Raw genomic sequence first — 12,500 nt, forward strand, 5'->3', positions numbered from 1 at the left:
TATATATATATATCTATATAACTAAATAATAATATAACATATACTATTATATATATACATATATTAGATATATATATATATAATATATATATATATAGATAATATAATCTAATATGATGTATATAATCATATAAGAATAATATGTATATATATGTATAGATATAGGGAAGTATATGATATCTATAGACTAATATAATTAGTATCAATATATAGCTATACATAAACTAACATATAATATTATCATATTATATATATATAGTATTATCACTATATAGACAATCTCACGCATGCATGAATAATGCATGCGTTTGTACGCATATATGCATATGGATATATTATACACCATATTAAATTTAACTGTACATAACATTTAACTACATATATTATGTATACATGTATACATTCGGTATAAACTATACACTCACAAACAGACAGAAAGACCGACAGACTGAAACATTCACACACGCAGTAGCAAACTAACGAACAAGCAAAACACACAAACACAAACAAAAAACACACAAATCACTCACTCACGCACGCACGCACGCACGCACACACACACACACCCAGACACACGCAAACACACACATATATAACCACACATTACAGCATATAACCTTATAAATAAAATAATCAAAGTATAAACAGAGACACCACGAGAACCTCTCACGTCGCCATGCCGCCCACCACCACCTCCAGACGTAAACATGCAAGAGAGGCACGGGGAGCGGGGCTCGTGGGGAGGGCCGTGGGGAGGGCCGTGGAAGAAAATGGGGGGAGGGGAGAGGAATAAGCAAGCACGCATGCACAGAAGCTACCAAAAGATTATCCGGTCATTAAAACACGAAACGACCATCACCGCTGTTAGACAAGTGCGTGCACCCGCCATGCACTCGACGACAGACGCCTTTCACTAACGCAAATTACAAGCAAGCACGTGAAATACGCTCTTCTAGAAACAACGCACGCGAGCACGTAAGCACACGCGCACACATACACACACAGACACATACACTCAATGCCCGTCCGTCACCCACAAACGCAAATAAATACACTTAAAAACGCACTCACTTACCCCACTCCTTCATTACAAACACAAGCATAAATCACACAGCACCCCCCCCCCCATCCAAGCATACCACATACAACCACATACGCAAGCAAAATAAAGGACTCTCTACTCCCCACTCCCCCTTCCCCCTCCTCTCTCCCCTACAGCCCCCTTATACCGCTCACTAACACAAACGAAACCTACCCCCAACATACAGACAAACACACGCACATCTACCCCAAAACAACAAACAAATAAAAAAAACAAAAATGCAACCCTACAGGAACATCTACACCACCACCACCGGAGGGAGGGAGGGAGGGAGGGAGGGAGGGAGGGGAAGGGGGAGGGCGAAGGGGAAGAGGGAAGAGGGAAGAGGGAAGAGGGAAGAGGGAAGTGGGAAGAGGGGAGAGGCCGGAAGGGGAGGAGAGTGAAAAGGGGAAGAGGGGGAAGGCGGAAGAGAGGAGAAGGGAGAATGGAGAGGGAGCCTTCGCACCCACACACCGCCGGCCAGTGGGGGTCAACAAAGACAAAAACAAGTGAAATCCTAAAAACAAAAATAGATCTAAAACTGAACGAATGACAGAGAAAGAGAGCGAGAGAGACACACCTGCGCTCGATCTCGCAGTGATTCTCCCTGGGGGGAGATAAACACCACACATTACTATAGACAACGGATTAATAATGATAATAATAAAAAAATAACAAGACTAATATAAATTATAACAATGGCAATAATAATAATAGTACTAGCAATAGTAATAATAATAATAATGATAATCGTGAATGTTGATGATGATAATAACAAAATATAACTACAGGAATAACAATAACAATGATGATGATGATATAATGATAACAATAACAATAATAATAATAATAATAATAATAATAATAATAATAATAATAATAATAATAATAGTAATAGTAATAATAATAATGACAATAATATTGTTAATAATTATCATCTTTATTATAATAATAATAATAATAATAATAATGATAATAATAATAATAATAATGATTTTGTTATTATTATTATTATTATTATTATTATTATTATTATTATTATTATTACTATTATTATTTATTATTATTATCATTATTATTATAATCATTATCATTTTTATTACCTTTACTACTATCACCATTATCATTATTACTATTACCAGTATTATTGTTATTGTTATTATTATCATAATTATGATAATTATAATAGTTAGAAAAATCACAATATATATGATAACCATAATAATCATATTATTATAATCTTAACTAATATAATCATAAAAATAATGATGACGATGATAATAACAATAATAGTAATAAAAATAGTAGTGGTAGTAGTAGTAGTAGTAGTAGTAGTAGTAGTAGTAGTAGTAGTAGTAGTAGTAGTAGTAGTAGTAGTAGTAGTAGTAGTAGTAGTAGTAGTAGTAGTAGTAGTAGTAGTAGTAGTAGTAGCAGTAGCAGCAGCAGCAGCAGCAGCAGCAGCAGCAGCAGCAGCAGCAGCAGCAGCAGCAGCAGCAGCAGCAGCAGCAGCAGTAGTAGTAGTAGTAGTGGTAGTAGTAGTAGTAGTAATAGTAGTAGTAATAGTGGTAGTACGAGTGGTAGGAGTAGGAGTAGGAGTAGGAGTAGTAGTAGCAGTAGTAGTAATAATAATAATAATAATAATAATAATAATAATAATAATAATAATAATAATAATAATAATAATAATAATAATGAGACCAATATCAATATTATCATCATCATCAACATCAGTATCATTATCATTATAAATATCATTATCATCATAATTAATACTATTACGATTATGAGAATTATTATTATCATCAACCACCATCATCTTCATCATCAATCAGAAGAATAAGAATGACAAAAGAAAACAATAATAATAGTGATATTCATGACAACAACAATAACAATGACAATCATAATAATGACGATGATAATAACACCATGATTTTCCATTTTATCTACATATATCTAAAGATATACATCAAGTTCTAATTGTCTGGTTCCTCTCAATATAGAGAGACTTTAGCAATATATATATGTGTATGTGTTTATGCGTGTGTGAATGTGTATGTATGTACGTACGTACGTACGTACGTATGTACGTACGTATGTACGTACGTACGTACGTATGTATGTATGTATGTATGTATGTATGTATGTATGTATGTATGTATGTATGTATGTACGTATGTATGTATGTATGTATGTATTTAAGTATGTATGAATGTAAGTATAAAATGATATAGGCCTACCGAGAAAAAATAATGTATTACGAGAAACGTATAATGATAAATAAAACAACTGATGCCATACACATATAACCAAACGAATACTCAGACTGACAGATAGACGGATAAGACAAAGAGGTAAGATAAAAGAGAAAAAAAACGAAAGATTGGACAGAGGAAGAAAAGAAAAACAACAAAACAAAAAAGACAAGTGAACGACCAGAAAGAGCGAAACATGGACAAGGAAGGAGGACGGAGAGCCACACGCCCTCAGGAGACGAGCCAGACCGGAGAGGCGGACCCCGGGAGGAGGGGCCGCCGAGGGAACCGCCGCAGCCTCGTCGACGCCGCCGCCGCCGCCCCCAGGATACAGCGCGGGCGTGGGGGAGAGGGATACGTGCTCTTCGGGGAGAACACGTGCGGGCGGGACGTGGGCGGCGGCCGCAGAGGCTTACTTACACGCGCCCGCACTCAGATCAGATGAACAAATACAGAGAGAAATGTACAGTGTGAACACGTACAATCCGCACGCAGATGCACATACTTGCACATACGCACGCACACAAAACAGTATCCCTCTTTACCACATGCTTCACCCCCCCCCCCCCAAGCCACGCACTACCCTTCTTCACTTAACTATCTTGCTTTCCTCTCCCTTACCCTTATCCACTCCCACCCTCACCCTCACTCACCCCCACCCTTTACCCTCACCCTCACACACACCCTCCCCCTTCCCCTTACCCTTCCCCTCACCCTCACCTTCACCCCCACCCCCCCCCACCCTCACCTTCACTCAACCCCTACCCTCATCCCTGCCCCCAACCCTCACCCTCACCCCCACCATCACCCCCCCCCCCGCACCAAGCACAGGCGCTCCAACCCACGTCCCTCAAACCGCGCTGAGCAGAAGGTGCTTGTTGGCGCGCGTGCGTGCGTGTCAGCGGGATGTGTAATTGGCAGCGCGCATGCGTAAAATATTCGGCGGCATAATGCACACCCGGAGCGACGGCCGCGAAATAGACACAGGGGGAGGGGGAGATAGAGGGGGGGAGGGAGAAAGAAGGGGGGAGGGGGGAGGAAGATGGAGGGGGGGCAGAGGAGGAGGAGGAGGAGGAGGAGGAGGAGGAGGAGGAGGAGGAGGAGGAGGAGGAGGAGGAGGAGGGGTAGGGCGAAACGATGAGAGGGAGGGGCAGAGAGTAATAATGAGACACGTGTGAAGATGAAATATAAAGAGAAAGAGGAAACGAGGGAGAGCGAGGGAGAGGGAGGGAGGGAGGGAGGGAGGGAGGGAGGGAGGGAGGGAGGGAGGGAGGGAGGATGGGAGAGAGGGAAAGGGAGAGAGAGAGAGAGAGAGAGAGAGAGAGAGAGAGAGAGAGAGAGAGAGAGAGAGAGAGAGAGAGAGAGAGAGAGAGAGAGAGAGAGAAACAGAGAAACACAGATTAACTCATCAAAAGGTAAAGCACGCTTAATATCTGCATTCCACAGGAAGATATATATTTTTTTTTTGCGTGCATGTGACAGTGCGAGTGTGCGTGCGCTGCGTGACACCCGGGAACGTAACGGTGACACGCCCGCCACCGATACCTGGGGCGGGGGAGGGGGATGTGAGGGGCAGGGGGCAAGAAAAGACTAAACGGGGCCATTGGCGACGAGCGACACGCTGCGTAATGAAACACATAACCCCGACCGACGAACCATAGCGCGTAAGACAGATAGGAAGAAGAGGGAGGAGGAGAAGAGGAGGAGGGAGTAGGAGAGGGGGAGAAGGAGAGGGAGAGAAATAGAGGGAGGGAGAGAGAGAGAGAGAGAGAGAGAGAGAGAGAGAGAGAGAGAGAGAGAGAGAGAGAGAGAGAGAGAGAGAGAGAGAGAGAGAGAGAGAGAGACAGACAGACAGACAGACAGAGAGAATTGCAAAAAATAATATTAATAAAAATAAAAAAAAGCGAGAGCCAGCGCCTTTCCTCCCAGTAACGAACGAAGAGGAAACGCATTCGGAGCCGCGAAACCGAGCGAGACCTGCGTGGCGAATCCATTGCGGCGGCGGGCGGGGGCGGGCGGGGGCGGGCGGGGGCGGGCGGTGAGACGAGTCGAGTTAATGAAGGAAGTCAAGGATGATTCTACATATACGTACGTATATACATACAGACACACATGCATACATATACATACATCCCTTTCCCTATTCATACATACAAACATTACGTACCCCACCCCCCCCCCCCCCCCCCCCCCCACACCCACACACACACACCACACACACACACACACACACACACACACACACACACACACGTCATATCCAAATAACCAACATTTCAAAGGAAGAGACGAGACATGACCAACCTCAACATAATTTTGCTTTCAACAATAATGATTACCGTGTGCGTGTGCTTGTGCGTGGACGTGGACTTGTGTGTGTGTGTGTGTGTGTGTGCGTATGCGTGCGTCGCCAATGATGACTCGCCATAACCTGATCGCCGACAAATTGCCAAGGAAACGAACGCTCCAATTCGTCAAATGAGAAAGGGAAATCTTCGAAAAAAGAGAAAAAGAAGAGGGAACAGGAATAGGTAAAGAAAAAGAAAGAGAAAAGGGAACAAGACCGCAATGAGAGGTAAATAAAGGCCGAAGGTAAGAATGGGGTGAGAAGGGGGAGAGAGGAGAGAGGAGAGAGGAGAGAGGAGAAAGAGAAAAAGAGAGAAAGAGAAAGAGAAAGAGAAAGAGAAAGAGAGAGAGAGGGCGAGAGCGACAGAGAGAGAGAAATCCAAACGCACAAACACAGACACACACTCATCGACACGTCTCCACACAAACGACTCGGATACAAACACGTATTGTCTTCGTGACACATTCCCACAGAAAACAAAGAAACGTGTTATCCATATACGGTAAAATAGCAGAACAAGGCTAAAATCGACCTTGTGCTCTTATCCCTTCCCCTTATCTCCCCCCCCAACCTCTGACTCACTCACCTAGGCCCCTTAAAATTCGTAAAATTATCAACTCCCCCATAACGAAACCCACCCTAAAAAGAAAAAAAAAAGAAAAAGAAAATTGCAAAAATAAAAGTATCGTAACCCACCCAATCCTATCCCTTCCTTACTAAAAATAATAATAATAAATAAATAAAAGATATCAATCCCCTAAAAAAGGGGAAAAAATCGCAAAAATAATATCGCAACTCCCTGGTCCTAACCCCCCCCCCACCCTCACCCCAACAAATATAGAAAAAAAAATCGCAAAAAAAAAGAATACAGAGCAAAGCGTGGCAAACTCACGTCCCATGCAACAGCCAAAACGACGGGATTTTCGCCTCGACGGAAACTGCAACAGCTGCAACACCGCGCTGGATCCTCCGGCAAATGCAACGCGCACCTAAGGCAACCCGTGTGTGACAAATGGTGACGAACCCCATCGGCGAGATCTCCTCTGCAGGTTCGTAAACCTCTTGTGTTTTTTCTTCAACTTTCGCTTTATCACTATTATTGTTGTTATCCCTTCCATTTCCTATATCATCTCTGGAAGACTGCAGTGGTCATCCGTCGCGAATCCCACGCCCACCCAACCCACCCTGCCTGTATCCCAGCACCCACCCACACCCATCCTGTTCACATCTCCGCGCCCAACCGACCCACCCTGTCCACATCCCCGCGCCCACCCAAAACACCCAGTCTGTCTCTCAGCGCCACCCAACCCACCCACCGCAACGTAGACAAAGCCCCGCGCCAAGAAAACAGCTCTGGACCCTACTTTCCATAGCACGGCGAGTGATGCTGCGCAGATCGCTGGGAGAGAGAGAGAGAGGTAGGGAGGGGTGTGCTAGTGAAGGGGAAGAAGGAGGGAAGGAGGGAGGGAGGGAGACAGGGAGGGTAAGAGCGAGGGAGGGAAGGAGGGGGGTAGGGACGAAAGGAAAGATAGTTGAGGGGGAGGGAGATGGGTGGGTGAAGGGAAAGGGAAGAGAGAAAAGGTGGGGAAATACAGAGGGAGAAAGAGAATGATGAGAGAGAAATAGAGAAGACATAGGGTTGGCCAAGGAAAGGGAGGGAAGGAGAGGGAGAGGGAGGGAAGGAGAGGGAGAGGGAGAGGGAGAGAGAAGTTGAGAAAAAAAATAGATAGATAGATAAAGATAGATAGACAGATAAACAGACAGACAGACAGATATTGATAAAGAGAGCGAGGAGGAGACCTAGACAGAGAGAGAGAGAGATCGCAGTCGCCCCCTCCCTCCGCCCAGCTTCCCCATCCGTCCATCAACGGCGCCAGCGAAGCGTCTCGCCCTCCGTCGCCACAGGGAGGAAGGACTAGTCGATCTGGTAATTGCCAACGGATTACTTTTTTCATATTACCTTCAGATTTTTTTTGTTCGATTATAATAGCATCATTTGTTTAGTGTATTCTCTTTCTTTTCCGTTCTCTCTCTCTTTCTCTTTTCTTTCTTTCTTTTTCTCTCTCTCTCTAGTGAGTGAGTGAGTGAGTGAGTGAGTGAGTGAGTGAGTGAGTGAGTGAGTGAGTGAGTGAGTGAGTGAGTGAGTGAGTGAGTGAGTGCGTGAGTGAGCGAATGAGTGCGTGAGTGAGTGAGTGAGTGAGTGAGTGAGTGAGTGAGTGAGTGAGTGAGTGAGTGAGTGAGTGAGCGAGCATGTGTGTGTATATAGAATTTCACCTTCTATATTTTTTTTTCTTAACAATCAGTCCCTATCAATAAATCTTGTCTCGGTAATTTTGATGAATCGCTCCGTTCCATTTTGCCGCAGACGCAACCAACCCGGCACTTCCTTTTCAACGATGGTAAATAATAAATAGATAAATAAATAAATAAATAAAGATGAATAAAATCAGAATATTAAGAAAATACACACGAAACCCCGCAAAAAAAGAAAGACGGAAATAAGGAAGAGAGGAAAACTAAAAGGAGGATTTTCCTCCTATTGCCAATAAAGTCTATATTCCCAAGTGTCGCCGCGTCCATTACAGGGTTATTACAATGATATCATCTTCACTATTACGCTGTCATCGTCACAATCACCGTCATCATCGCCATGTCCAGGAAACCCTCGACTTTCCTCTCCAGTGATTGTGTTTGTTTGTGCGATTGTGTGTGTGGATTGTTTGTGTGAGACTGAGGGAAGGAGGGAGGGGGAGAGGAAGGGAGGGGGAGAAGAAAAGGGAGAAGGGAGGAGGAAGAGGGTACAGAGGGAGGGAGAAAGGGAAGGGGAGAGAGAGAGGAGGAGGAATGAGGAAGAAGGAAGGAGGTAGAGGTAGAAGAAGAGGGAGAGGGAACGGATGGATGGATGGATGGATGGATGGAGGGAGGGAGGGAGGGAGGGAGGGAGGGAGGGAGGGAAGGAGGTAGGGAGGGGGGGGAAAGCAAGGGAGGGAGGGAAGGCGGGAGAAGGAGAAAGAGTTAGAGATAGAGATAGACAGAGAGAGTGAGTGTGTGTGTGTATGTGTTTTATGGTGCTTGTGCCCTCGCGTGACCTAACCCACACCCATTAAAGCCACGCCCCATTTATGTAAACACGCCCACGCCTATACACACATACATGAACGTGCGCGCACACATATGCACGCACCCATTTTTTCTTACTATTCTACTTGCACTTTCATTCTCCTTTGCAACCGGCTGGGCAACATGCGAAGTATAGCCAACACCTGGGTATACATAGATTATAGAAGAGGCCTCTCCTTCTCAGATTTGCTTGCTTGCTCTCCCTCCCTCCCACTCTCCCTTCACCTCACCGCCTACTTTTCTCTCTCCCTCTCCCTTTCCCTCTCCTTCTCTCTCTCCCTCCCGGTCCCCATGCCTCTCCCCTTTCTCTTCCATCTCCCCTCTCCCTCCCCTCTCCCTCTCCCTCTCCCTTCCCTCCCTCCCCCACCACAATAATAACAAAAACAAAACAAAAATTTACGGCGATTATCCCCGCGGCCCTTTTCCGCTTCCTCGAATAATGGATCTATTAACCTTTCAGCGATAATTAAAGACCAAAAGAGCGAGACGAAGAGAGATTAATACGCGTAAATTGAAAAGCAAAACACTTGAGCACGCGCGTGGAGGAACAGCCGGACGCGCAGAGCCGACACACTCGCACTCACACGCTCACACTTACGTTCACACGCACGCAAACCGCACACAGAATGTACACATATATACTTATACAATTATCAAAAAATAAAAATGATCTCAATTACACAAATAGCCTTCCCCAGTATTTTCAACCCTAATTACCTCTCCCCCAATTAACAATACCAACCCCCACTCCCTGTGCTCAACCCCATAACTTAACCCCCACACCCTCTGCTTTACCCCACCCCAACCCCACTCCCTGTGTTCTGCCCCCATAGCCCGACCCCCACTCCCTAACCCCAACCTCAACCCCAACCCCACTGCCTGTCCTCTACCACAACCCCATTCCCTGTGCTCTACCCCATACCCCAACCCCACACCCTGTGCTCCCTCCTCCATCCATCAGCCATTTACGAGCCCTTCCTCGTGCTCCGTCGCCATTAGCCGGACCCATCGACAACGAATGCAAAAGCTGTTTGGCATGTAATGACGCGTCTCGTTACGCTAATGGTTTCTTTAAATAAAGATATGGATAAGATATACAGTGTACAACCCCCGCCCCCCAACCCCCCTTCCTCTTGCGTCCTCCTCCTCTTTCCTTTCTCTTCTTCCTCCTACTCATTCTTCTTTTCCTCCTCATTCTTTAACATTTAAGACCTATTTAAACGTTATTTTATAATCTCATCTGTACTTAAATAATATCTCCCCCTTCCCTTTTCCCCTTCCCCTTCCTTTCTCCCTCAACCTCCCCAGCCATTCCTCCTTCTCCTTCTCCTTCTCCTTCTCCTTCTCCTTCTCCTTCCCCTTTCCCTTCTTCTCCTTCCCCTTCTCCTTCCCCTTCTTCTTCTTCTTGCCTGCCTCACACTCCCTTGCTCTCCCTGATCCCAGCCTCCCTTTCTTCCCCTCCTCCCTTTGCCTCAACCATAAATCTACCTGTCTATCCAATCGGCCACGCGTCTATCCGATCACTCAAGTACTACAACACGCTAAATCATTTGTTAGGAGAGCAGTCTTTCTCTCTCCCTTCCTTCCTCTCTCTCCCTCTCCCCTCCGTTATGTATTCCCCTTCCCTGTTTCCCTCCCCCCATTCCCCCTCTCCCCTCTCCCTCCCCTTCCTCTTCCCCCGTCCCCTTTCCCTTTCCCTACCCCACCTGCCTTTTCTCTTCCCCCCTTCCCCTCCCCCGTCCCCCTTCCCTGCTCCATCTCCCGTTTCCCCCCCCCCTTTCCCTTCCCCCTCCCTCCTCCACCTCCTCCCACCTCCCCTACCCCTAGTATCCTTCTCCTCCCTCTTTCCCCTACTCCCTATCCCCCCTCTGGCCTTCTCATTCGTTACACGCTCTTTTGACACGCCCTTTTATCCTCCTCCGCCGCTGTTGCTGTGACTGCTCGGCGCTTGTCACGGGCGCCAAATCTACGACCCTGAGAGTGTGTGTGGCGCTCATGCCTCCAGTCAAGCGGTGGCAGGTGGGGGGAAAGCGGGGCGGACGCGCATTTTCACACTCATAGACGTAATGCGTACAGTATACACACGTGGAAAGGGGGAGGGGCAGGAATGGAGGGAGGAGGGAGGATAGGATGGAAGGAGAGGGAAAGGGAGAGGAAGGGAGGGAGGGAGGGGGGGGGAGGGAGGGAGGGAGGGAGGGAGGGAGGGAAGGAGGATAGGAAGGAGGATAGGAGGGAGGGAGGGAGGTGGAGAGGGAGAGGGAGAGGGAGAGGGAGAGGGAGAGAGAGAGAGAGAGAGAGAGAGAGAGAGAGAGAGAGAGAGAGAGAGAGAGAGAGAGAGAGAGAGAGAGAGAGAGAGAGAGAGAGAGAGAGAGAGAGAGACAGAGAGAGACAGAGAGAGACAGAGAGAGGCAGAGAGAGAAAAGAGAAACCCCCTCCACCAAACCCCCTCAAAGTTTCCATAAAGAGGAACCAAAATCCGCCCAACCCGCCGGCCGCGACAGAGCGAGGCTGCGCAGTGACAACCCCGCCAAACAGGTGTCGCGGCCGAACAGGTGTCGCGGCCGAACAGGTGTCGCGGCCGAACAGGTGTCGCGGCATTTCACCAGCAACCCCTTCTCAGAACAACCCCGACGGACACCTGCTAAAACGGACTTCTGTTCAGCGAAGCCCAGGGGGTCAGGCGCTCACCCACCGGCGCCAAACCAGGCAATTACGAAGCCCCCTGCTACGCACATGGCAAGGATAGAACGTACGTGTGTGTGTGTGTGTGTGTGTGTGTGTGTGTGTGTGTGTGTGTGTGTGTGTGTGTGTGTGTGTGTGTGTGTGTGTGTGTGTGTGTGTGAGAGAGAGAGAGAGAGAGAGAGAGAGAGAGAGAGAGAGAGAGAGAGAGAGAGAGAGAGAGAGAGAGAGAGAGAGACAGAGGCAAAGAGAGACAAAAATGACCCAAGGATATGAGAGGATGACAGCAAAATTAAACGCAAGAAAAAAAATGAAAACGATAAAAGAGGGCAGAAGGAAACTGAAACCAAGCAAGAAAAACAAGAAAAGCTGAAAGAAAACAAAGATGAGAATACTGAAAGAAAAGAAAGCGAAGAGACGAGAAAAGAGAAAAACGCGAAAATCACCACCGCCAGCCGAGGCGACGGTGTGGCCCGACCGCTCGGAGGTGCCAAGGTGCCCCCATTAATGCCCGCCGCCTAGCCTCTGCCCTGAACCGTGATCCTGAATCCACCTCGTCCTCTCTCGTGCGCCGCGTCCTTTGGCCGCACTACCTGTTTACGTAACACCTGTAACAGCTTTGTGAAAAATGTTACAGGCACCAAAAGCATTTTCTCGCTCTCGTTCTCTTCCCCCTCTTCCTCTTCCTCCCCCTCTTCCTCTTCCTCTTCCTCTTCCTCTTCCTCCCCCTCTTCATCTTCCTCTTCCTCCTCCTTCTCCACTTCCTCTTCCTCTTCCTCCTCCTCCTCTTCTTCTCCCACCCTCCTATAAATACAGACATTCGAACACCAACACAAGCACAAGCCCGTCGCGTCCAACGACTGCCTAAGCTGCCTCCCGTCAATTCCCCGACGCTCTCTGCCAGGTAGGGTTACAAAGCGCAGGAAGTGGTTCTCCTCTACACTTAAACGCACAAAAAAACAAAAAACGAAAAAAAAAAAAAAAAACACGAAAAAGGTGCAATAAAACGATCAACAGT

General features: G+C 46.8%; 1 protein-coding gene across 15 annotated transcripts in view; it reads right to left on the minus strand.

Moving 5' to 3' along the window:
* Positions 1 to 12,500, minus strand: part of LOC119598905 (aryl hydrocarbon receptor nuclear translocator homolog) — a 167,821-nt gene that overhangs the window by 46,596 nt on the left and 108,725 nt on the right. For 9 of the 15 annotated variants that reach the window (XM_037948610.1, XM_037948609.1, XM_037948613.1 and 6 more), the window contains one exon: positions 1,662 to 1,688. The exons of the other annotated variants lie outside the window; for them this stretch is intronic. In XM_037948610.1, the coding sequence (XP_037804538.1) occupies positions 1,662 to 1,688 (27 nt within the window). The remainder of the gene's footprint in view (positions 1 to 1,661; positions 1,689 to 12,500) is intronic. 15 annotated transcript variants of the gene reach the window in all.

Source organism: Penaeus monodon, chromosome 42, assembly GCF_015228065.2.
Source record: "Penaeus monodon isolate SGIC_2016 chromosome 42, NSTDA_Pmon_1, whole genome shotgun sequence".
Taxonomy (NCBI): Eukaryota; Metazoa; Arthropoda; class Malacostraca; order Decapoda; family Penaeidae; genus Penaeus; species Penaeus monodon.